Below are 26598 nucleotides of genomic sequence, written 5' to 3' on the forward strand. Positions count from 1 at the left end.
CATGTGCCTCATCTATTTGATTTGGACAAAATTTATTATTTTATTTTAACATACGATGGAAACAAAAACCCACGAGGTTTTCTCAGTTGTACTTTCACCTCTCAAAGCAATCTGGCTGTCTTCTTTGATCTTGGATATAAGCAAGGATCACTTATTGAATATTTCTCTCTTTTCATTTTCTGTTACCCCTGGAGTTATTGGACAGTCATTGGTCTAAAAGAAAGACAGATGTTATATAGTAATTATATAATTATTATTGAGGACTTTGCTAAACAGTGGTCTGTGATCCTGAATTATTTTGCTGTCATTCCCAAAGTGGTAGGCCATATAACATCACAGAGTGGGGTCAGTGGATGCTGACCCCAGTGTATTTTCAGTCTGTCTGAAGCAGGACAAGATCCTGGTGTTATGGTAAACAACCTCAGAGCTTAACAACTATCTACACAGTTGGCCTCCCATCATATGTGAAGAAGGTGCAGGGAAGACTAGTCTTGGTCTCTCTAAGACTATGAGTGAGAAAACCAATTTAATCCAATCAGATATTGATATTTTCATATTTGATCCTGCAACATGAAATGAAGTATCAATTTTTCAGGGTTGCTTCTCATGTCATTACCCCTCAGTCAGTGAGTGAGACGGTGCAAGTGCATCGCAAAAACTCATATGACTGACAACTGTAAATGAAGCAGCATCTGGCTGCAGTTTAAAGAAGAAGCAGATACTAACTAAGAGGAGAAACCGAAACAGCCCATCTAAGCTGAGGCATTTGATTTTTCTGAATGCCAACCTGCATTAAGGACATACTGTTTGGCTACTGAGTTTGGTTCTGTTTCTGTTCTTTGTATTTGTTTGCAGTGTTTTATTTTTGTGTTGAATTAAAATGAAAAGTTTAATTAAAATATTAAACAAAAGTAAGAATGCCTGCTTTTGTAACAGAACAAATACATAAAATTTGGCAGTTATAAGGCTTCTCATAAAAACACTAAATGCAAAAGGGTTTATCAAAACACAAAGCATTCATATTTGCCGATTAAAGATAAAATATGAGGCTACAGATGTTTGTTTGTTTTTTTGTTTTGTTTTTTTATTTAGAGCCATTTGGGACCCAAAAGAGCCAGCTCTTCTTTTGGAACAAGAACCCCATCACTAACTAACCCATGCTGCAGAACTCGCTGAAACTTGTAAATGACAAAAAAGCCCGCTAAGTTGTTGTATTATTCAGTAAGTTCAGTTTTTGTTAAAAGGAGGCCTCCCTATCTGAGATATTGATCATGATTTCCCTTTTTGTTAACACTTTTTGTACCTATGCTCTCAATTTTGTCTTGTTTCTTTCTTTTGTTTTTTCTCTTTTTTTTTGGTGTTTCTTTTTCTCTTATTGTAATGCTCAACCGAATAGATGCATTAATAACGGTGCCTCATATGTTTATATTGTTGTTGACAAATAAAGTTCATTGAAAGAAAAAAAATGCTTCAGACTGAGCTCATCATGTGACCGAAAGGGAAGCCAAATGACGAACATCCGGTTGTGAACTAACGTGGCGTTCATTTTATTTCAAGGTGTTGTAATAATAAACTTCTAATTTGTACATGGCGTTCGCGTTGGCATCACGGGAGAGTCCGAGTTTCCTGTGAGAGTCGAATTTTTTATATAACATTCGAAATACCACAAATCAGGAAAGGTCCACTATTCTGTGTAAATAAACTCACATTCAGCGGGCATTGTGTTGGTGTATAATATTAATGTGTAGTGTTTTCATCTACAAACAAAAACTTGTTTTTCTTACACCCACAGTCACACAGCTGAATTAGTACCCGTCACTTCTCCAAACCACTATCTTTCAATGTATTTTCATCTATCCTACATGACTTGAACGCAACCTCAACATCATATTCCGGAGGAGCACGGCGAATTCGTAGTTAGTGAAAGCTGCTCGTTCCTAGTTTGTTTGAAGCTGGAGATTTATCGCGCTAGAAATAGAACGTAAACTAAAAACCATGGACTAGTGTGCGACTCTAATGGCTTTTGTACTTGGATGGTGAGAAGCAATCGGGATGTCGGGCACCAACATGGAAACAAAAAGAGTGGAGATACCCTCCAGCGTATTGGACGATCTCTGCAGGTAACTTGGTGTTTCCTGGGGACATCTAACACTGTTATTTACTTTAATTTAATTGTTATCACAAAAACCGATTAAGTGGTATCACGATGAACAGAAGTCCAAGATCAAGAGCAGTGGCGTCTATGGCGCATGGTATTATCTTTGTAGCTCTCCGTAGCTCAGTCAGTATGTGTACTGTGAAAATAGTAAAGGGTGCACTGAATATTATTTATCCGTAGGATGACCACTACATCAAACCGAAATCCACCCTTTTAGAAGGAGCGTGGGCGAAGCACTGTATCACGAGTTAATCCAGTGGCTGGTAACATCAGTTTCAACCTATCGTCGTCGTAGGGTAATGGATTCAAACAATAAAGGCTTGAATACAATAACTTTGACTTCGTGGTAATAATGTCATTTGCTCAATTACAATACCAATTTGCACGTCTCCCATAAGTTTTGATTTGCTACCTATATCTAAGGCACTACACCCTTTCCCACTGTGAGTGGGAAAGCTTGAAAAGATGAACGAGTATTGACTAATATGTTATTACGGTAACTGAAAAACATCTGACGACTTGGATTCGTATCTCACACATCTATAGGACACTAGTAAATGACATGGCACTAAATACCCTCAGTATAAAAAAAATAATAAAAAAAAAAGTGGGAGCTTGAATTAAATGTGATGACTGAGGAGAGGGCCTGGGGTATTGGCAGGATATGAAAGGGGAGAATCTTATTATTCTACAGACCCAATGGTGTTGGTGCTTAGAGTAAAATGCTGTAAGAAAAGAGTACATGTTCCTATTGTTCGCCAAGAAGCTTTTAACTGTTAACTGGAGGAACATTGCTACTAGCACTGATCCAGTAGATACACGGACTGAAACACATTTACTTAACAGCAAAGCAAAGCTGCTAAGTATATTTGGTTGATTATACAGCCAAATATGGATACATATGTCTTAAGATGGACTCCAGTCATATCACACTTGAATGCCTAACTCCCTAAATATAACCAGATGCTCAACAAACAAAAACAGCATTAGAATTAAATAGCCCCTTGTCAAGGAAGGTTTTGGTAATATATGTTCAGTGTTGTTTATAAGAATCACAAAGAAAGCACCTCTCAGCATTAGCAAAGTTTTTCTCATTTTCCCATGCAAACTGTTTGTCTGCAGTTAATTTGTTAGAATCTGGTTAATGTCCTTCCTTTAAGCTTTAAAATGGAAAAAACACAACATGAAGTAACAAGACACAGTACAAACATTGAGGTGTAGAGCAACACAAAGTATAATGACAGTACTGTGAAAGGAGAAGCTCTACATACAGTTTCTGGTCCTAATCCCATTTCTTTATTGTTTGTGCTTCCCCAGCCGGTTCATCCTGCACATCCCCAGTGAGGAAAGGGACAATGCTATCCGAGTTTGCTTCCAGATTGAGCTAGCCCACTGGTTCTACCTGGACTTCTGCATGCAAAACACTCCAGGAATTCCTCACTGCGGGATAAGAGACTTTGCCAAAGCTGATATCCTTACATGTTACAGAGATTTTAAATAACTTGTGATTTAAAAAAAAAATCTGTTTTTTATAATGTGTATTACTTTTGAAGGCATTTTTTATAATGACAGTAGGCAGTGTAGTTGTCCAGCACCTCTTCAGATGATCAAATGAGGTGTAGTTGCTGTTTATGTTACTTCATTTTAGCAGAGATAATTTTTCTTGACTGCTGCAAACTGTTCCATCACTGTCCGTTTCTGTTGCCTCACGGAGAGGATGTGCAGAAAGTTCTTGAGCAGTGGAAGGAGTACAAAATGGGTGTACCCACTTATGGTGCAATCATTCTAGATGAATCCCTTGAAAATGTGAGTTGTTGTATACTCATTCACTGCAATGGCTGTGAATTCTTTTCCTCTGTTTTAGCCACCGTGTTAATTAGTGACAGTATTGTATTTGTATGTTGAGATCTGGTAGCACTTAGAGAAAACAACTCCTCAATATGGCAAAAAATCTCAGCAAGTGGTGTGGTAATTAGTGTGGAAGTGGAATATTGTTATTCTGTGGACCCTATCGTTTTGGTACTTGATTCTTAAGGAAATCTGGATAGTAGATTCTAGGATGGGTCTTAGTTTATTTGAAAACGTTTTCTAAACTTCCAGTATAAAAAATGGTATTGACTGCAACAGATTCTTATAATTTAAATGGTAAATAATGTTCCTGGGTTTGTAGTGGGCAGAAAAATGTATTAAATATTTGGCAGGTGCTTTTTGTTTGAGGAATTAAAATCCTCTTTTTAGGTTAGCATGCATCACACAATGACTATAGATGCGTAGTAATGTGGTTTGGCTTCTACATCAAAATTGCTACAGGCCTGCTGTGCTATGTTTTTCATACAAAACCTAGAAGCCATGCTATAATTGGGATGCTATAACAATATGTAGTATAAAAATGTTGTTGCATTACTGTGTCTGCAGTAATGCAACGCTGCTATGATGTCTGAGATGTTGCGATGAGGTAGGTTCATGGCTGGTAGTTGGATAGGGCCAGTCCATTCTGGGAATCCTTGAGTGTCGGGACTTTCCGGCCTTCAGTTAGCCATTCTGTTTGTGTCTCATCCATTAGCAGCTGGTTCATTTATGCTGCCAGGCACTCATGAAGCACAGTTAGCTTCTTAAGCCTGTAGGTGTGGATCATGTCTGCGCCTGGTGCTATCCAACTCTTAATGCTTGAGTCTTTCTTGGATGTCTCCCACTGTGATATGGATAATGGACCCTGTTCAGGGATATGTATCAATTCATTTCAAAGCCTTTATTGTCACTGCATTTGAAAACACAATGACATTTGAATCACATCACCCGGTTGGCAACCAAACACACCCAGATATGTGTCTCACATGTAAGCAGTGTGAACAAATAAATAAACAAAAAGTAGGAAAAAGATTAATTTAAATGTGCATTGTAATAAATACTAAAAATGAATATTTAAAAAATCTCCACTTTATTCATATTGAGAACAGATTTGACACAGTAAAGTGATTACACTGACTGTAGTTATTGCACTTGAACTGTTTTTGTGTAGTTGTTTTTATTCAGGGTTATTGCATGTGGGAATAAACTTTTGAGCCTACTGGTTCTCGTCTTCAGAGACCTAAGGGCAACATTTGGAACAGGTTATGGCCTGGATGTGAAGAGCCAGTGACGATTTTTATGCCCCTGCTGATGTAGTGTTTAACTGCAATTTGCCGAAAGGATGAGAGGTGGCAGCCAGTGACTTTTTTTGTGTGCTGTGTTTATGATGTGCTGTAGTCTTCTTTTTTTTTTTTGTCTGTGGATGAGGAGCTTGCATACCACACTGTGATGCAGTATGATAGCAGCCTCTCACCAGTAGCTCCGGCTGCAACTTGTTTCTCTTCAGGACTCTAGGGAAGTGCCAGCACTGCTGAGCTTTCTTCACTGTGGCGGTGGTGTGAGCAGTCCAGGAGATGTTCTCTGCTAGGTGGGTTCCTAGGAGTCGGAAATCCTGGACCCTTTCTACGGTCTCCGTTGATGTATAAAGGGAGATGGTCTGCTCTGTACTCCCTGAAATCATTGATGACTTCCTTCTTTTTCTTTGTGTTGAAGGTGAGGCTGTTCACAGAGCACCAGGTGGACAGCCTCTGGATGAGTCCAACTATGTTGGTGTCATCTGTGAAATCTATTATGAAGTTAGTGGCGTGGATTGGTGTGAATCATGAGTGTATAGTGAGTGTGGAACCGGGCTCAGGGCGCAGCCTGTGGGGAGCTGGTGATAGGTGTGAGTGTAACACACAGAAATTAGTTGAGAGGGAAGGAGAGGTGGGGGCCGAGCTTTACGGTTTGTTGGCAATCTGGGGGGAATTTTTTTTAATCCAGATGCAGGTATGAAGGGGGAGATCAAAGGCAGACAGTTTGTTTATGAGTATGTCTGTGATTAGTGTATTAAAGAGCATTTGCACATGGTTTCTCCATTTGATTTTGCCTGTGAGTGAACTGGTGTGGGTCTCAGGATAAGGCTTTGGCTGGCTTCTGGCTTTAATGTGTTTTAATACCAGCCTCTCAAAACACTTCATAGCAACAGTGCAACCTGTTTGTAGTCAGTCAGGCTGTCAGGGGTGGAATTCTTGGGCAGGGGGAGGATGATTGCAGACTTCAGGAATCAGAATCAGAATCAGAATACTTTATTGATCCCTGGGGGAAATTATTAGGAAGGGTGGGATGTTGGCTTGTGCTAAGAATGTGTTGAAGATCTTTGTGTAGACTTCTGTAAGTTGGTGAGAACATGCCTTGAGTAGCCTACCCGGCACATCATCAAGGCTGGCAGCTTTCCTCTGGTTCACTGCACTAAGCACCTGTCTCACCTTGTGCTGTTATACAGCAAGGAGTTTCATGCTGTTGTCAGATGGAATCAGTGTGTTCCGGCTGGGTCTTTTTTCCTCACACCTGGCAAAGAACTGATTTAGGTTTTCTGCCAGGGAGACACTGATATTTTGGGGAGAGGGGCTGCCTGTTTTGTAAATTATCAAGTGTATGAGGCCTGTGAACACTCGTGCATGTGTTTGGTGAATGAAAAGAATTCTGTGTGTTTCAACTTACTGGTCTTTTGTTTTATTTCAATTTCAGGTACTGCTTGTTCAGGGCTACCTTGCAAAATCTGGTTGGGGCTTTCCAAAGGGGAAGGTTAATGAGGATGAAGCGCCAAATGACTGTGCAGTTCGTGAAGTAAGTCAGGCAGTTCTTATATCAATTTAAAGAAATAAAAGTCACATATCTTAAAATGGCTTTAGTTCTTATTTGATAATGATGGTTGCTTTCCAGGTGTTGGAGGAGACGGGTTTTGACATCAAGAACCGTATCTGCAAAGATGTTTACATAGAGCAGAAAATCACTGACCAACTAGTGCGGCTCTACATCATACCAGGAGTGTCCAAGGATACAAAATTCAACCCCAAAACTAGAAAAGAGATAAGGGTAAAAAACAACAACAACAACAGTTTTTCTACCTTTCGGTCCAGATTTATTAATGTCTTGAGCTTGTGCAAAGCCTCTTTTGTCACTTTCTGGATGAAAATGAATTAAAATGCACTGAATAAAAAGGAGGGATCAGAGAAGCCCAGAGCTCTTTCCTTATCCACCTCCTCCAGCTCTTAGCTGACACCTTTTTAGGCCAGCTAACAGGTGTAATCTCTCCAGTATGTCCTGGGTCTATCCCTGGGTCTTTTTCTAGTAGGACACACTCAGAACACCTTACCAGGGATGTTCATACAAGATGGTTTAGGGATCGAAGTCCTATCCTCAAACCACCTCAGCTAGTTCTTTTTGATGAGGACGAGTAGTGGCTCTACTTTGACTCCTTTCTGGATGATTGAATTCCTCACTTTATCAATAAAGGTGGGGAGAGGAATCGAGCACCCATTCTTCTAGAAAACTGGGTCCCAGTTGTCCAGTTCCTTGGAATTGTTAGTCTGCCTGCATATCGATTCCGCTTATCGTTTCTTGCACTTGCACTACAATCAGCAGATGTCAGTTTGTGTCAGACAGCATGCTAAAGCTAAGCTAGGTGTAGCAGAAGCAGAAGCAGAAGTTTTCTGGTCCTTGATCTGTACTGTCTGTAGCTGACAGAAATGTTTACACTTTCACTTTGTTTTTGCTTTTTGTTTTGTTTTTTTGCTTTTCTTGTAGAACATTGAATGGTTTCCTATTGAGAAGCTTCCCTGTCACAGGAATGACATGACACCAAAGTCTAAACTTGGACTTGCCCCAAACAGGTTTTTCATGGCCATTCCATTTATAAGGTGTGTTTCTAGAAAACAACATCTAATCATTTTTATTGTCCATTGATAGTTTTCAGTTATAGCAAGCTATACGTTTGTTTTCTTTCTGGTAATAAGATGAGCAAATAAATGTCACTCTTGTGTCTGTCTGAAATTCAGGTGAAATGTGTTGAGCCCAGCTTATCGTAAAGACTTGAAAAAAAAAGGTTGCACTGACACTGGGCCAATTTTAGTACTTATACCATATAATACTTCTACTTCTACCAGCACTTCCTAGAAGTTGCGTGCTAATGTGCTCTCTTTAGTCTCACCATGGAATTGTGAAGAGAAGAAATGTCAATTTCTTTGTCACACTAAGATGATCACCATTACTCTTTGTAATACAGTTATTATTGTAGCAAAGTAATTTCAAATATCAATATACGATGGACGAATAAAGTATTTCTCATCTCAGCTCATCTCCTTTAACACATCCATGGGTTTGGGTACTCCCCAGGGTCAGAATGTCAGTGTGAAGATGTGGTTTCATGTACTGAGTTTAAATATTCAGTGAAATTGGCATGAAATCCATAATAGTAAATGAACAAGTTCATGGAGGGAGAAATGGATCAAAAGTAGCAGCTGCTCTGAAATCAGTATGGATGTCAGAGACGATCTGCTCTTCAGGGCCATCAGATCTGAAAATAGAACTAATGATCCTTACCCATATAAGTTAGCCTTCTTTTTGTAATTTGGTCCAGTTAATGCATATTGATCAACCAGTTGTGCATCCATGAAGTCTGTCAAACCTCTGAACTGTCTAAATAAAATTTTGCGTCTTGTTTGTCATGTTTTTGATTTTATGTCTAATGGCAGATCTTCTGCTTTACTTGTGTAGACCACTGCGAGACTGGATTAGCCGGAGGAAAGGCGAGTCAACAGACAGTGATGAGGACTTTGCAAACATCAGCAACATTCGGTAAAAAAACAAACAATTCTGCAACAGAAATCCCACACGGTAGTCAGTTCAAGTCAATTGTATTTATATAAGGCCTAATTACAAATTTTTTTACCTTAAGGCGCATTATTTTATAGGATACAGACCCTGCAATATTAACCCTCGGAGGGTTAAGCAGGTTTTATAATTTTTAAATCTATGAGTCTGGTAGGGTCTGCTTGGGTCCCTGTTAAGTTAATTTTGTTATGCGATAGTGACAGCAAGGGTCAACTACTTGGTTTTTTGATTGCACAGACTCGTCTGTAGAAAATTTACATCACAATCCCCCAGCTACAAACACGCCCAGGCAGTGGACTTCAAAGAAGTATGACAGGAATGACTACTCAGCTGTCGGATCTCCACCCGTCTGTGTTCATGGGTGCACCAGGCTTTAGAGAGAAACTCCAACAATCAGCCAATCCCCTATTACCAAGCACTTGACGACAGTAGGAATTCCCTTTTAACAGTAAACCTCTGGCACAAGCAGGTTCAGGGAGGGGCAGCCATCTCTCATGTCAGGTATCACCAACTCTGCCATTCCCGTCAGCTCTACCGAGATTTATACCTTCTGGGAGCTCGACACATTCGCCTCAGTCCTAGCAGCAGGCTTTTCTAGTTTTACCATTTACCATTCAAAGCATGTAAGACTAAAAGGCATTTTGACCCATTTATGCAGAACATTATTCCGTTTCTTAAATAATGCTTGGGTTTTTTTGTCTCCAGGTTCTTTGGTGTCCTTAAAAAATCTAGAGACATGCATCCACAAGCCCCCCTATGAAATTGAAAGTTTTCACCTAAAGTGCTTTTTTAACAGAGCAGGTTTATTCTTTATTCTTTGCTCTACTGTGCAATGATGTGCTTTAGCCTTGTGATGCTCAAACCTTGTGAAGTCAAGTAAAAACAACTGTTGATGCTCACAAAGAAGGACATGGATTTTGTAACAGGCTTTGTGTAATCTTAGCCCCAGACTCACAGACTATTTGGGCTCACAGTGCAGATTTTACTTTATTTACAATGCGACAGTTCACAGACCAGCCAGCTCTGATGTCCTTGACTCTCCAACTCTCTGGCGTGCAACTGGAATAGCCTTCCCTGGTACTGCCCCTGGAACCCACTGCACACCCCTCCCTGAGCCACAGAACAACCCCATAAAAGATGTGCAGTTATCACAGGACTTAGAGTAAAAAAGCTGGAGTGAGAAACATCATCAAGAAATTCACAGAAAGCCACACAGTCAAAGTAGACAATCACTAGAACTCTGCATAGGAATGGACTGTGAGGTTGCATAATAACGATAATGTTGACACTCTTAGTTTTTGGAAATATTTGGGAATTTTTCTGTCTCTCTGAGATGGGCAGACTAAGCAATTTACCATCATGTGCACATAGAGCACTGAGAGTACTCCATGTGGGCTCTCAATGCTTTTAAAAGCATTGTTATGTTTATGTATAAACATAAGCAAATCAAAACATGAAATGAAATTCAGTGAAATTCCCACACTTTCATAGATTGCCGCAATTTCAAAAATCCAATTTCTTTTTGTTCTTCCTTCTGTCTCATAGGTCAAAATCTCGTCACCTCACAGGTAGCGATGCCTTTCCAGGAGAGAGCTGGACAAAACACAAGCAGCAGAAAACTTTGAGCCAGTTTGAACTGAACCAGGTTAGAAAAAGACTACAGTCAGTCACCATGTGATAACAGCAGGCAGATAATTAAAAATGAGGGAAAGAATCTATCAGTAAGTGTAATGATTCTTTCAGCCTACGTCCTCATAGAAAATGTATGTCTCAGCAAGTCCAAATGAGAAAGATAAACATGTATGAACAGGCATTTGTTATGTTCTAGTTGCATGTGGAGTACTCAATGTGATTCAGGTCCAGACTTTGCCAAGGCTTTATTAAATACGTCTGATTTAAATATATTATTAATTACTATATAGGTATAAGATGGAAGTAGAATCTGTCATTTGTTATTATAACCACAGTCATCTCATAAAATCTGTTCTTTACTCTGTAGAAACCAAATGTGAAAGGCAATGGGAAGAAATTTCAAGACTTGCCTTATATGAAGAAAGGCTCTTGTGACAATGGAGCCAGCAACCAGCAGGTGAAAACCATATTAGTAAGTGCCAAAACATTTTTGGTCCAGATAGCTGTTTTTAGTAACCAGAGAAGCCTCAGACATTATGCTGACATTTAAACCAGAAAAAGCCTCAAGCTCATCAGTCAAAAACAGCACATGCACTTTCTGCTGGTGCAACTTAGCTAATATTAAGGGTTTCAGATGCTGTTTTTATTGAATATATAATATTAGTAAGCATTAAGCATTTAAATTTGGCATCATGTAAATATTTAATGAATTACCAGCATCACACTCTTTAACCGATTCTACAGAAGGAAGATAAAAGACTTCAACCGCGAAGACTACAAGACAGTTTTGAAAGAGGTATGATTTTTCAGCACTCTGACATTCTATTTGGTTGAAAGCCTTTACATAGATCGAGGGTTTATTTCTACTCATTTGACCAAAGGAGCACTTAAAAAGACAAGATATTCCTTTCACTGCAATTTATCCAAGAGCCTTCTGGACAGTCAGCAATGGCAAATGCTCCTTGCATCCTTCATATCACATGTTATAAACACTGTTAATAAAATGCATGTAATATATCATTATCTAATGGAGTAATGCTCACAATAGGAGTGTGTGCAATAAATCTAACTGCTTATAAGTAAATTTCATCTGAATCTATTGAAATAATGGTGATGTGGTTCTCAAAGGCAAACAGTAGTTATGTAGTCATCCCTTTGACCTGAATGGTTGACCATTCACTCTAATGCATCAAGTTACGTATGGAGCAATAATTTTATTTGGTGTGACAAATGATTTTTAATTTCTGTGCTTTCCATTTTATGCATATAAAGATTAATTTAATTTAATTTAATTTCATAGATGATGACCACTGATAGCCTCCAATTGCCACATCACACAGTTAAACGGGTTTTTCTTTTCACAGATGCAGCTCCAAGCAGCTCCTGCGGTCATCAAGAGAGTAGAGATTATGAGCCAATGCTGTCCTCTAAGGCTTTCCTACATTTCAGATTTGACAGAGACGCCATCATGAAGAGTTTCGATTACTGATATCGTTGATGCTGATCTGTGCCTCCTCTGTAACGTCAAACCTTGAACTCAAGAGACATTCTAAATTAAGGATATGAGTAAACAAGGGATATTAAGGATGTAACTAAACCATCTCCTTCTCATCTTGACTTGCTTTTTATGTGCATGTGTGTTGCCTTTCTCACTTCAGAGTAAGTTTTCCTGAAAGAAGTAAACCATAGTAGAGGACTACGCAGGTAAATCAGTAACTTTTTACAGGTAAATGATGTTTTGAAAACATTTACTTTGAACTTTTAAGTACATTTATGATGACAGTAAAAAGTGGGAAATTAATCCTTAGTGCATTTGGCCAGCGAATCTTTTTTTGAATCTGTCATGTTATATTTTGGTTTTAAGCTATAATATATTCAGATAATAGCTTCCTCCAGTCATTCAGTTAAGTAGCAAACATTTTCTGCACGGTGTCTTTTAACAGTGAAACTGGCTTAATGATATTACAGTGTTCTTCCTTTTTTTTTCCTCTCAAGAAACTTTAGATTTTATGCAGAAATATAGAACTTTGTATAACATCTTTGAATAATGACTTGGGAAAGAAATAAAGTTGTCTTTAGATTGAATGCCATTAAATTCATGTTACTCTGTCACTGTATCACTCTATGACTGTGTGAAGTAGTCAGACTCGAACGTCAAGGAAGGTGGTAGGGAAGCAGACTATGCAGACATTTTGGGTTTCCAAGGTGAGCAATTTATTTGCAGTGAACTTAATTTAATGTATAACTTAACAAAACTTCCCCCAAATCAATTCATTTAACAAAACTCAACATAACATGGCTCTGGTGACACAGCTCACCTCTCCTCTCTCCTGCTTCTGGTAGAGACTGACTTTAAATAGGGCCATCAATTTCCCTCCAATTGCCCAGCCAGTACCACTCACTCAACTGAGGGATCTAAAACTCTACTCAGGTTATCTAAAAACACAAAACCTCTACACACTTCTAATATGCACATTTACACAACTAAATGGCAGTATTAACAAAAGGAAAAACATTCAACAAATCCCTTTAAACATTAACACAGACAAAAGGAAGCATCTCTCTGGAAAAAGAAACCCCTCCACATGGTTTGACCTGATGATGTCATGTGTGACATGATCAGGACTTTAAAATGAGGAAATGCCAAGCGGGCGTTTCCCCACACCTGACACTCATGATGACTGAAAAGACAAACAGATGAACAAATGACTTAATCTGTAACATAATAAAGTATAAAGAAACATAACTTAGTATTTGTCTTAATTTGCAGAATGTTTGATTTGCCGGCAACAAAACGCTTACACAAACAAACCCGGGATAGTGAGTGAAGCAATGTTACTTGACAAATAGCAAATCATAGCAAATACATAGAAACAGAATAATGTGTACAATGTGCAAAAAAAAGATAAACACATATGGGACAAATGGAGAGAATTGCAACTGCTCCTCCACTTTGTCACAGACTGCCAATATTAAAATCACTATATAAAGCTGATGATTGCAGATCCAAGAAGTGAAAAGGTCTGCCATTATGAGAATGACCATGAAGCAGGATATTTCTTTTATTTTTGATTAGAGTTAGCTGAATCGAAGACAATTCAAATGAAAAACATGGAGGACTGCACAAATATCTTCCAGTTCAAATACGAAATTATAAGTGAATTTCACATTCAGTTTAATTAGCATCATGGTAGTGCAGCACTTATACACAATAGTTTTAATTTTAATTTTGGTGTCATGTTTGCATTTTCACCATCAAATATGTACAAATGTACAAAGATGATTTTATCATATATCATTAAAGCTCAATCTGACTGATTTGCGATCTGCTTTAGACCTGTGTTTCTCAGTCTATTTCGAACAGTCTTAATTATAGCCTTTTACCACATCTACCATGTTTTACCATGTTTCCTGTGATATTTCTTAACTGTAAAAGTTCTCAGTCATAGCAACACTATCTGACTGCTATGGTATTCTGTTGGCATGAAAACTGGAAAAGTTTGGGTTATTTACTTTGATGGAGGATGGCACCATTGAGCCACTAGATCAGAAAACAAAAGCAAGGGCAGTTTTATAGATTATAGTTTCACTGAGAGTAACTTTTCAAACCACATCTCAAGCAGTTCTCATTTTCCTTGGAGGGATTATGCACTTGCAGATGATTTCATTGCATTTGATGTATTTTCTAGTAAAGTGAATCCCTGGGACTTACTTTTACCATTGACTGTAATTCATTTTGGGGTGTTTTGACTTTAAATGAGAATGTTAATAAAAACTTTTTTTCAGTCTCAGAATTTAACTTACTTAAAATAAAACCATACATCAAGAAATTCCCTTCAATGTGGTCCAAAAGTCCACTGCCCTCTCTCCTAAATATCTCCATACCTCCTGTACCTCCCCATGCTGTATGTCATCTGGGCCAACTGCCTTTTATCATTCTCTTCATAGCTGCTCCTTAAAAATTTCTCTGCATTTTCCAATTCGTCATCTGTCCTCCATCTGTCCTCGCTCTCTCATCTTTTCAACACTCTCTTCACTTAGCACACTTAGCACATTTCCATCTCTGTTCTTAACCACCTAACCTGCTACATGTCCTTTCTAGCTCAGTCTCTCTGCTCAGCCAATCAATACAAGTCATTTTTCTGTTCCTCAGTGTCCACCCTTACATGCAACTCAGTGAAAGCCTTGTACTTTACGTCTGTCACCCCTCCTTTTGCCATGCATATAGCATCCCAGTAGTCCTTTCTACTGTATTAGGTGTTTTCCCTAAGTAGTACAGCTGTACTTCCCATCAATCTGAAAAATCTTGCCTACCACTACTACTATCTACTCCATTTAATCCTCTGGGTTTGATATGTGTGTGATCCTCAAGTTTGGGTCCTCGACCCAGAGGCCTGGGAGTTTGAACAGTCTGTACAGTATCTTAGCTGCTCTTAAAACTACACTCTTCTGCACAGAGACCTCTAATGTTGTGCCTGCAATCTGCTGGAACCACTCTTCTAGATTTGGAGTTTTAACTTCTAATGCTGCACTCACTTCCTACTTTTTCCAGGCTTGTTCTGTGTGGCTTTGAATTTGAATATTTCCGACAGCTCAAACCTTTACTGTGTGTGAATTGGAATATAACTTTTAACTTGATTTGACTTGTGAAAAATGGCATCCCCAAAAATCCCAATTTCAACCCTATTAAAAATTTGACTTTAAAGCTGGGTCTGTGCTGGGGAAGCAACCAATTAAAATCAGTTCTGCCAAGAACCACCAGAGAAACTTTTTGATGGCTACCAAAAGCATCTGGTTGAGGTGCAACTACTGTACCTAAGAGACATTTAATAAAAAATTCATGGGGGTGTTATATTTGAACCTGTGTATATACTTTTGACCCTGTGAGATGGCTCAGTTTGTAAGCCTGGGGGGCTCCCAGTCTGATGTGGTGGTTAGTAATACTGGGGAACCACAAGGAATGGTCCTATTGGCATTCTTGTTTACCTTGTACACCTCAGATTTCCGTTACAACAGTTAAACATGACACTGCAGTAGTTGGGTGTATTAAGGGTGGACAAGAGTGAGAGTACAGGAAGCTGTTAAGGAACTTTGTTGAGTTCAAAGAAATCACCTCCTTCTGAGTGTCAGCAAGACAAAAGAGATAGTGGTTGACTTCAGGAGGAAATAGCTTGCTGCTGGCGTGGAGGGAAGGGGACAGCATCAGTGCCAGAGATGCCAGCAGGATCAACAAACTCATCTGCAACCCTGCATCACTGGTTAGAATTTGGAGGTGTTTGAGTCAGTGATGGACAGGAGGTCACTGAATAAACTGCTCTACATCATGGACATCACTCCCACTCAACTCCACACTTCTCCTTCACCCTCAGACCGATTCGCCACCATGAAGAACACTTCAGAAAATCATTCTTGCCGTTCTCTATAAAGCTCTGTAGTAATTCTTCATTCTGTGACTGGTGAATACACATGTTAGACATAGGATTCTAAACATAATTTGTATTATACCTTCGTGCAACTATGTTTCTTTGATTTATAGATTCATTAAAGCAATTTGCACTTCTTTCATACATTTATCTATCTATAAAGCACGCATGAGAAATAACTTGAAGGTAACATCAGAAAAAATTTCTTGGTGAAAAATACACATCTATGTAACATATACATAACACCTATATTCTTGAAACAAACGGTTTACTTGAATTTTCAGCCTTCGGAGCCATGCTCCAGTCCAGTAGGCGGCGGTAATGCTAATAAACTCAAAAGAAGAAGAAGACACAAAAACACGGGTTTAAATGGATCAGATGGTCTAAGGTTTACATAAAAAGGAAACTCAATTCAGCTTTGGCTTCTTGCGTATTCATGTGAATCATCCTACTATGTGAATTGTTGAGAGTACAGTCGAACGTCTTCACTAATCAAGGTACGATATAATTTCTAAATTCGTTTTCTGTCAGGTTTGGACCTACAGTCAGCTACATTTTATGACGATATTCCTTTCCTCTTAGCTAAATTATTTCTGTGTTTGGCCACCAGAACAATGAAACACTTAAGCCACTTGTTAAGAGGGCTCTTTAAAGCAAACGTAGCTAACCGAAAGACTGATTTGTCTAAAGTTGTAAGATGCTTCTCGCCGAGAACTGCACCTGTTTCGTAGTTATATAGCATGCTAGTAATGTAGTGGTTAACCTTTATGCTAGAAGTTACACGGCTTACACAAGTTGCACTCTTTGGATAACTTTTCAAAAATAAATCAAAAGTAGATTAGTATTGATGTCCCAACTTCACTGTTTTTATGCTTTTTGGTGATGTTTTGGCAGCATGTCAACGTGTCCAACGGTTTCAAGTCGCAGCTATGATATAAGTAGAAAGCAAGAGTAAAAGTCGTCTAAAATGTATTCCAACTTCTGGTCAAAACAGGTATAATCTTAGCCTACCAACACTGTGATCCACAAGCACTACCCTATGCCGAGAACTGTAGTTCTGTAGTTCTCTCGGTTATGATTGAAAATGTTTAAACTCATTAGTTGTGGATGCTACCTTTACGGTTTTGTAATTGGCGGGAAAGGAAATTGTTCGAAAACGACATGTTCTATCTCCAAAGAAGAGTCTCGAAGCATTCTATGACTGTGAGTGGCTGAAACAGACCAAACCATAACTAGGTAGGGCTGGCGCCACTCGGGAAGCACAAGGGATCATGTGTCTGGTTAAAGTTTGAAGGTTCATCTACGCCAAAGTACAGATCAGGATGAACGATTTCCATAAGGTCCAATACAATCGTACTGCAGTTCCACTCACCACAAAAATCATCTGTTGGTTATATTGCCATTTGACTTTTTTCTGATACTGATACTCACAACAGCGCGCGCATAAACTTAAGAAATCCAGCAGCATAACTGAACCGATGAAAAATGAATCGTGTCTTTATTTTGAACAAAATAATAGTATGATGGTGCATTATGTTGAGCAGGCACCTGACTTTGTAAAGCTGTGACGATCACCAGTTAACATGGGTGTGTTTCATAAATCAGTAACAGGTATTATACAGCTCACAGAGGGAGCAAGATGTGGCTGACCTGTGGACTCGTGGGAAAAACGTGTGCTTGCGATTTATGTCACATAAATGCATATATATGAAACTTCGGACTCTATTGATTTTTTTTATTTCATTCAGTTTAGTCATGTTTTATATTTGTTAGTAAATTAACAGCTAGCTTAATGTACTTAACACCTTATCTTTTCTGATATCTTTCCTTTTTGAAGCACCCAATAACAATACCACCTCACACAGCTAGATGGAAATACAATAAACAAATGAATCAATAACATAGTGATGAGTTGACATTGATTGATTTAAGTGGCTTAAAAGACAGTAGAACATTTTGAATCACACATTAAAAAAAAATTAACTACAATATTTGATTTTTAAAAATTCTTTTTAGCTCGAGCATCGCTAGTGCATTCAGACATTCCTCTACCATTGAATTAGGCAAGATTGTCTGAAGTTTCTTGCTTACTTAGCTTCAGCTGTTGTCATGCCAGTGGTTGTGGGGACGCTGAACAGAGTCACAGTCTCAGGGAAAAAAAATAACATTCAGGAGATATGCAAGTCTATAGATTCTCTTTTTATGTTGGTTTTTTAAGAGGTTAACAACAAATAAGCTGCAGGAAATGATGCATGCATGTATGTTTTCACAACACTTTTTCTGTTGTTTTCTTGCAGTGCAATATGTCAAAAATTGGTGCAGCTACACAAAAACCATCCATGAACCATAATGCACCACAGCATGGTTCCAGTGCCAGCAACTTTAAAGAAATTCATATTGATGAAGAAGTCAAGATAGCAGTGACCTTGGCTTTTGAGAGGTTTCAGTACAGTGACCAGAAAGGTATAAGCTGTTTTTATTGGTCTATATAAGAAAATGAAAAACATTCATTCTTATAGTATCTGACATCATTTTGCCAGTGTCATATTCATTACATCTCCCAGAATGAGCAGAAAATAATTATGGTTGTCACTCAATAATTTGCTACTATTTATTATTTTTCTTTTCCTGACTAAACAGAGACCGAATTTCCTTCCTCCTTGACCAGTACAGAGAGGGCTTTCATTCATCGAATGGCCCAGTCTCTGGGTTACATTTCTAAGAGCAAAGGGTAAGTTCTTCCTCCAGGATTGTTGCTCATCAGTATCTCAGTCATTACACCTTGTGCTAAATGTAAGTAATTAGCACTGAAAATGAGCTGAGTAATTTAAAAATGAATGTACCCTCTTTCTTAAAAGGGAGACAGAGCATTGATCTGCAGTAAAGTTGGTTTGTAGTTTTGATTTAAGTGATTTTAATGGTGACTTTGCAATTGCATATAATGTCTATAGCCATACCTTATTGCTGATCTGGACTTCCTTAATAAAAAGAAATATAATAATTAGGAATTATTAGTGTTAGGGTGAATACATAGATGCCAGTGGTCATTACAAATTGTGCTGTTTGTGTTTTCTCCTGCAACTTTGCATTTGGCATCTCTGAGGTCAATTTACCTCAGAGATGCCAAAAGTTGACAAAAGCCTTCTTTTCAGAAACAACTATGCATGCTGGAATAACTGCTCTGCTTCCTATTCAGCACTTACACAAGGATTAATTAAAGTTATCTAATTTAATTCCAGTTACAGGAGACAGACATAGTCCATTGTAATTATATCAGTAAATAGCTTTTGATCACACCTTGTAGATTTTGCATTTGTAGAGACACTGAATTATAATCAATTTGCAACTTTGTGTTTAAGTATAATCACAATGTGATATGAACAGGGTTTGAATATTTAAAAAGAAGATTTCATCAAAGATTTCAATTAATCCTTGAAACATTTTCATGTGATTTACTGCAAGACTAGTAAAGTAGTATTGGTTAAATTTGAATAAATGTTAATTATTCTAGATTATTTTAGGAACTATAAAATTCTCTGAGGTGATTGAGACGCTAGCATTTAAAGATTATACATTTTATCTAAAATTAATTAAGCCACATTCATTAGAGGTAACTAAACAGGTATGTACAACTAAGTTACACATATCACCACCATACCTCTCGTCAGACTTGTCAGATCTTACTGTCAGCTGGTAAACTGGTGGGTAATTAAAAGAAGAAATTTAATTATATTGAATAACCAATGTTGAATTCACAAAAAAACCCAAAAACTTGACAGCAGTGTAACAAGAAATACAAGACGTTTCTGTCTGTGAGTCCCACTTAATACAAGGAACAGTGTCTTGTTTTTCACAATCCTGCAATTCAGTTTTTGCAGCATGACCAGTTCCTGGCACACATTTATTAAATTATGCTTTTTATGTCATTTCTGTCCTTAACAGCTCTCTTTCCAGTTCCTTCAAAATCCTCTTTTATCACCTATGCCTCACTTTACTGCTACACGCAAAGGGAAGGTCATTAGTGAACCTAACAACAGGGGTTTCAAATACATCACTTCTTCACTGAAGACCAACCACACATCCCCACAAGCTAGACTGGGACTGAGGAGCTGTCAAGCCTAACTTACAATTACAGAAACCCCCAGAGCAATAGACCAAAACAAGTTTTAATAAGTATGGTAATGGAGAACGTTTTCCTTGTCTTTCAGAAAGGGACCAAATCGCTTTGTCACCATCAGGAAGAAGAATGAAACGGATAATCCTCAGCCAACCATACCCATGACACTCTCCCAGAATACCTTCTATTTCATCCGCAGTCTACTACAGAGGTTTCCCGTCAGCAAGAAGGAACGAATAGATATACAACCCAATGAAAAAAGTGGCATATCTGTGCCTGCAGAACCTGGTGACTGTCATTGTGTGTGTGCATAAAATACAGCTGTGTTTTACTGATGACTGCTAATATTCTCTATGAACTGGAGAGAAAACAACAAAAAAAGAACAAACTGATGTTAAAGCAAAATGTTGACTCTTAGCTTACTGGGCTGCACGGGGAGAACATTGGTAGATATACATTGGCTATAACTTTATGTCTTAAAATATAAAGTTACAAAGTCACAGACAGAAATAAAGTCAACTTTGCTTATTATTCCAGTTTGGACATTTCAAAATAAAGACCTAAATTGCTTTAAAGACTGTGCATACTTTCAGCTGTCTTTTTTTTTTGTGTGTGTGTGTGTGTGTGTTTCCAAGCCTGACGGCACTAGTCATATGGGTTTGAAACGCTTTTTGATGTGGACCAAATCTCCCATATTGTGCTTCTGTAACAGTAATTGTAAAATAATAACAAACACACACACAAAGTGAAACAGAAATATCTTTTGACACCTTTCGTCTTTGGATATAGCTCAGTCAGCAGCTGCATTCTTCTTAGCCTGTCTTTGTTGTGTTCTTTCAGACAACAGTTATGACAAGAACAGAGCGAGCGGACGTTTAAACAATGGGATTCCTATGGTTCCTCGGAGGAGAAGTCCATCAGAGCTGGACAGTTTTCGATGCTCCCTGCCTGTGCATGAACACCAGGAGGAGATCATCCAAATTATCAAAAAAAACAGGGTCGTGCTCGTGTTGGGAGAGACTGGCTCTGGAAAAACAACACAGGTGTGTCTGTGGACAAATAGATATTCCAACACTCGGTTCTGACATCTTAGTCATGTTTGCTTTCTACATTTTTTATTTATTAAAATGTTTATCCTAAGATACACACTGAAAACGTAGACAACGCACCAGTAGCCTCTGGCTGTAATTGCTCTTAGGATGTGGAGGTTACTTGGTAACCGTACCTCCGGTACCTCTGCTTATAACAAGTAAAATATTTAGATACTCAACCTGTACCTATATGTTATGTTAATATTATAATATGTTAAAAATATCCAAAGAATATCTTTTTAGAATGGGTTTCTTTTCAAAAGTATAGTTGATAAAATATTTAATGCATGTTTTAAAAAAATAAAGTCATAATTATATATTGTGTCTGGGAAAAATAGATCTTAAAATTTACTGTGTTGTGGTTTTCCATTTTCAATGTGGTTATACATATTGATATATTTTATCCAGATCCCACAGTTCCTTCTGGATGACTGCAGCAAGAAAGGAGAGTCCTGCAGGATCTTCTGCACTCAGCCCAGACGCCTGGCTGCCATTGCTGTGGCTGATAGAGTGGCAGCTGAGAGGGGGGAAGGTGTGGGCCAGACTGTCGGCTATCACATCAGACTTGAGAGCAGGTAGATAAGACCAAAGCGAAAAATGACCAAATTATATTTAGGTTTCAGTTAAGCAAAGGACTTGTAACATGTTCACAGTACACATGCAACTGTAAATAATTTTTAAACTGATAAAATAATCAGAGTTAAACCTAAAAAAAAATTCATATCCAAAAAAACCATTAGAGGCAAAACCGAAATATAAAAGCAGACCTGTCCCTTTGTAAATAATGTGCCGTGGATATAAAGCAACAGTATAGTTGAATTTAATTTTATTTATATAGGGCCAGTTCACAACAGCAGTCACCTCAAGGCACTTTTTGTAAGGTAAAGATCCTACAATGTTAGAAAGAACATCCAACAATTACATAATCCCATAGAAAAAAGCACTCTGTGACAGAACCAGGCTCAGGGAGGAGCAGCCATTTGCTGTGATGGTGAGGGGAATGGGAAGAGAACAGAGAAAGACAGGAGAAAAGGCAAACGATAAGAGAAAGAGCCAGAGTATAATGCTAGTGATTAAATACAGTAGTGGTGTATAAACACACAGATAGTTTAAAAAAAAAAAGAAAAAGAAAAAAAAAGAGATGAGCGAAGAAGAAACGCTCAGTGCATCATGGGAAGCCTTCCAGCAGCCTAACACTATGGCAGCCATAACTATAACCTTTATCAAAAAAGAAAATGTTAAGCCTAATCTTAAAATTAGATAAAGTTTCTCTCTCCCAAATCTAATTTGGGAGCTGATTCCATAGTAAATGGGCCTTATAGCTAAAGGCTCTGCCTTTCATTCTGCTTTTGAAAACCCTTGCATTAGGGTTGTCCTCCTCATCCCTGTGTTGTTGTGGAACAGTGAGGCTTGGCTCTTGGAAAGTTTGAGCATTGTGCTCATAGTGTTGAGACATCCTGTTGTGCCAGTTACGCACGTCTTCTGATATCTTCCCCTGTCATTGTAAATAAATGCACACTCCAGTTAGCTACTGACACAAAATAAGTCATGCTTACTGGTGTTAAAATTAGCTTAATTTACAGTAAATGGCCTGGCACCACACTGAAACACAAAAACCTTAGTAACCAGGTTTGTTTGTTTCAGTGCGGAATAGACGAGATGAGCTTAATGGTGCACACTGAGAGATTTCTAACATGTTGTAATCAGCCAGTGTTTATAAAATAGAGTTTTCATTTTATTGCAATTCCTTTCCTGTCTGCTTGAGAGTGTTTGCTGTAAGGAAGCTCCTAGCGATTAATTTCTCAGTTGACTAAACTAGCAAAAAAGAAAATTTGACTGAACAGTCTAAAACTAAGAAACACTCAGATATCACGTTAAATTTGAACTGTTTAATGGACAATGCCAACAATGTCAATGTTATGAACACAGCCCTACTCTAAACTGATTGACTGAACTCCTCATCCTGTCACTAGGGGATCCGTGATCTCATTCCTTTGCCTTTTAAAGATCTCAAATTAACAGTGTTTTTATTCCCAAATAATTATGAAACCAATCTGGCTTCAATGCAAGTCTAATAGCAAACATTTTCATCCTGATATTGCAGTCGCCTGCATTGAGGTCCTCTCAGCTTGTTTTACAAGTGTGAACTTTCAGCTGAAGCATTGACAGTACTGACATGTAAGTGATGTCAGAAGCATGACAGAGCCAATGAAAAACCTGAGCTTTTTAAATACGAAATTCATTTTAAAATACATGCTTCGCACTTTTTGAAGAGTGATTTATGTTTGGAAGTTACATGTTTCTTAAAATGGAATTATAAATATGAATACTTTGCATTTCTCAGGGTATCTCCCAAGACATTGCTGACTTTTTGCACCAGTGGAGTACTCCTCAGAACACTGATGACTGGAGATGCAAGCCTGACAACTGTCACACACGTCATTGTGGTGGGTATGAGGATTATACAAGCAGACAGCATATAGTCTTAAAAAAATTTTCATCTACATTATATTGCCTAAAGTATTCACACATTATTCACTCATACAAATAATCGAGGTCAGCTTTTCCAATCACTTCCAGGGCCACTTGTGTAAATCAAGGTAACATCAAGCACCTAGGCACGCAGACTGCTTCTGCAAATGTGTGAAAGAATGGGTCTCTCTCAGGAGCTCAGTGATAATAGCATAATACCGTGATAGGAAGCCATCTATTAAACTGTTAGTGATATTAAAACAAAGTGAAAGCAATTAGGAGTTTAGGATGCCATGTAAAATCACAGAGCAGTGTACCTAGTGAGTAGGGATGGGTACCGGTATCCAGTGCTATTAAGGCACCGGTTCTGACATAAACTGTAGTAACCAGACCAAAAAGCAGCGCACATTTCGGTGCTTTATTTCTGTGCTCTTTTTTCCCGAGATGTCATACACTTTGGATTCTAGCCAATCATTTTACCTTTGCAAGTGTAGTAGGCGGGCACAGGTGCGTACGTTCTTTTAGAGCAGAGCTACAGATTAAAAATGCCCAAGGCGAAGCGGTCAAAAGTCTGGCTGTACTTCACAGCAAAAGATGCAAACTCAGCAGCCTGCAACAAGTGCTTTAAGGTGATACTGTGCAAAGGAGGTAACACCTCGAATCTGATGAAACACCTGGCGACGCATAGCATTTTTTAAAAGCCGAGAAATGCGCCGTATTTGATAGCTTGCTGCGAGACCTCACACCGAGCACATCTACTGCGGGTGTGGTGCCTGTTATCGGACCCGGAGTTAGCAACATCCCCCAAAAACCCGAAGAGGAGAGTCCTGGCCCCTAGCCCTGCCAGTGTAGCAGAAATGATGAGGATGATGATGCAGCAGCAGCCGTTCTTCTCTGCGTGAGTAGCTTAATGTTGTTCGTGTGTAATTTACGTTGAGTAGGCTAACCACGTTATTACATTAATGCATGTAAGGTGAACTAGCAAACATCATCATAGCTACATGCGGCTGTCTTCTTGTTTGATGGCAGATACTCCCTTCACCCTGGCCAAAAAGGCTAAAATGACCAAAGAAAAAGTGGAAACAGTAAACATGAGAGGTTTTTGGACAAAGTTTGTGTTTTTTCCATTGTTTAAGCACTGCTTCCAGCCAAGAGTGATACCATATATGCCCTCATAGCTGCAGAAAAGGCTAACATTGTTATCTTTTTACAAAAAAACAGCTGAACATGAGAGGTTTTTGGACCAATTTTGTGTTCTCCATTCTTTAAGCACCGGTTAGCACCGTTTAAGCACGGCACCGTTTCAAAAGTACGGTTTGGATGGTATCGGATAAAACCTAAACGATACCCATCCCTACTAGTGAGGTTCTATTGCAGAGTCCATAGCTACAGACCTCCAAATTCCACATAACCTTCAGATTAGCTCAAGAATAGGACATAGAATTCATGGAATGGGTTTCCATGGCCAAGCAGCGGCATCCAAGTTGGTGCTGACCGTTGCAGTCCAATTGATTTTGATTTTTGGCTATACTTGGTTATGTTTCTGGTATATAAAATAAATAGTAAATAAATGAAAACTGTCCTAGTGGAATGTAGTGTTTTTGCTGCCTTCTTTGCTTTTTCAAGAAGTTACCTCTTCTCACATAGTAGGAAAGATGTAGTACAACATGTCACAGAAAGCAACATTAAACCAATGGAGATTGTTAAAAGAAAATAAAACTGACTCTCAACAGGATGAGGTGCATGAGCGTGATGGTCTGACTGACTTCCTCCTCACGAAGATGCGGGATGTGCTTCAGAAGATTCCCACAATAAAACTGATCCTCTCTAGTGCAGCTCTGGATATAGACCTGTTCCGTCAATACTTTGGCTCCTGCCCAGTTATTCACCGTAAGTCTACAAACCTGTCTACAAAGTGTTAGTGAAATCACAATTAATATCAGCTGGTGATGCTTTAGCACTTTGCTCACTTTATTAGTTAGCTTTGTTTTTACTACAATGAGAGGAAATGCTTTACAATAAGAGCAAAATCTGGGATGATGGCGACAAGTAGAGGTTAAAAAAAATAACCCTGTGTAGTTAAAAAAAAAAAAAAAAAAAAAAAATCTTGTAATTATGAGAAGTCATAATAATGATCTAAAGTCATAAGTATAACAAGCTTGCTCATTATGACAGCTCCTTTCTTTTTTTTTTGTACTAGTGGAAACAAGGTTGCATAGTCTGAGTCACAGCTGAACAACTGAGATAATAGATTAAAGATCGCGGTTTAGAGCAAGGTCCTGAAACACTTACAAATAATGAAATGACTACTATTTTCATCAATGGAGCAACAGTTATATATACTTGATATAGTATAAATATTTTCGTTATATAAACAAAGAAACACATGGCAAAAGCTTCTAGATTAACAGTAGCCATTGCCCAAAATATAGTCTATAATTATTTAAATAATGATACTTCTTTTGTAATTTTGCAGCTCTACAGTCAACAGTGGATTTAAATCAATCCAGATGAAATTAAAATGCAAAATTAATTTCAAATTATATTCATTTGTAATTTGAGCAAAGTTACATGGAAGGAAATTTATTCATGTCGATGTTGAACATAAATCTGTACAGCAGCTACAGATCACATTAAGGCATTTATTTTTAATACAGATAAGATAAATGGACATGCTTTCATGGATTCCCTTCAGGAACAGTTCATTTCCATATTCAAAAATAAGTTCATATGTTTGGGAAATAAAAAAATGAGTGTGCTTCTCCAAGGTTTGTGGATTGTCTATATGTGTTGAAAAGTCATGTTTTCATTTTATTTGATATAACTTGAGGGGTTCAAAAATGTTCCTTTTTTTTCCTGTAGTCAAAGGAAGACACTTTGAGGTGAAGGAGTTCTTTCTAGAGGATATTCTGAGGCTGACAGGTTTCACCAGAAAGGACATGAGGAAATACAAGGAAGAGACAGAAAAAAGTATGACTGCGC

At 38.3% G+C, this 26598-nt stretch overlaps 2 protein-coding genes across 5 annotated transcripts in view; both read left to right on the forward strand.

Annotated features, from left to right (window-relative positions):
- The first annotated feature begins 1541 nt into the window (after nt 1-1541).
- Nucleotides 1542-12598, forward strand: dcp2 (decapping mRNA 2). Of its 3 annotated transcripts, none has more exons than XM_005943059.3 (11): nt 1542-2120; nt 3476-3627; nt 3837-3964; nt 6737-6835; nt 6932-7084; nt 7796-7908; nt 8765-8845; nt 10427-10526; nt 10881-10970; nt 11258-11309; nt 11878-12598. In XM_005943059.3, exons 1-11 carry the CDS (start codon nt 2053-2055, stop codon nt 12000-12002), a joined length of 1161 nt encoding a protein of 386 aa, XP_005943121.1. In that variant the 5' UTR covers nt 1542-2052; the 3' UTR covers nt 12003-12598. The 3 variants fall into 3 exon arrangements, with proteins under 3 accessions (XP_005943121.1, XP_005943120.1, XP_042084752.1); XM_005943058.3 differs by having other exon boundaries at nt 1544-2120; nt 10881-10985; XM_042228818.1 differs by lacking the exons at nt 1542-2120; nt 3476-3627; nt 3837-3964 and adding an exon at nt 3971-5802 and having other exon boundaries at nt 10881-10985.
- A 3617-nt stretch (nt 12599-16215) lies between these two features.
- LOC102292845 (3'-5' RNA helicase YTHDC2) overlaps nt 16216-26598 on the forward strand; it is a 40954-nt gene continuing 30571 nt past the window's right edge. For both annotated transcript variants that reach the window (XM_005943064.3, XM_042228817.1), the window contains exons 1-9: nt 16216-16433; nt 18234-18399; nt 18577-18667; nt 20145-20341; nt 20894-21096; nt 21553-21719; nt 23489-23591; nt 25350-25506; nt 26479-26586. In XM_005943064.3, coding sequence (XP_005943126.1) covers nt 18240-18399; nt 18577-18667; nt 20145-20341; nt 20894-21096; nt 21553-21719; nt 23489-23591; nt 25350-25506; nt 26479-26586 — 1186 coding nt within the window. In that variant the 5' untranslated portion in view covers nt 16216-16433; nt 18234-18239. The remainder of the gene's footprint in view (nt 16434-18233; nt 18400-18576; nt 18668-20144; nt 20342-20893; nt 21097-21552; nt 21720-23488; nt 23592-25349; nt 25507-26478; nt 26587-26598) is intronic.

This window comes from Haplochromis burtoni, unplaced genomic scaffold (assembly GCF_018398535.1).
Source record: "Haplochromis burtoni strain Fernald_Lab_line unplaced genomic scaffold, NCSU_Asbu1 Contig_356, whole genome shotgun sequence".
Classification (NCBI taxonomy): domain Eukaryota; kingdom Metazoa; phylum Chordata; class Actinopteri; order Cichliformes; family Cichlidae; genus Haplochromis; species Haplochromis burtoni.

Coding starts and splice junctions, on each gene's coding strand:
- dcp2 (XM_005943058.3), top strand. CDS start 2,053: ATGTCGGGCACCAACATGGAAACAAAAAGAGTGGAGATACCCTCCAGC. Junction 7,085..7,795: donor AAACTAGAAAAGAGATAAGG/GTAAAAAACAAC, acceptor CTTTTCTTGTAG/AACATTGAATGGTTTCCTAT. Junction 10,527..10,880: donor GCCAGTTTGAACTGAACCAG/GTTAGAAAAAGA, acceptor TTTACTCTGTAG/AAACCAAATGTGAAAGGCAA.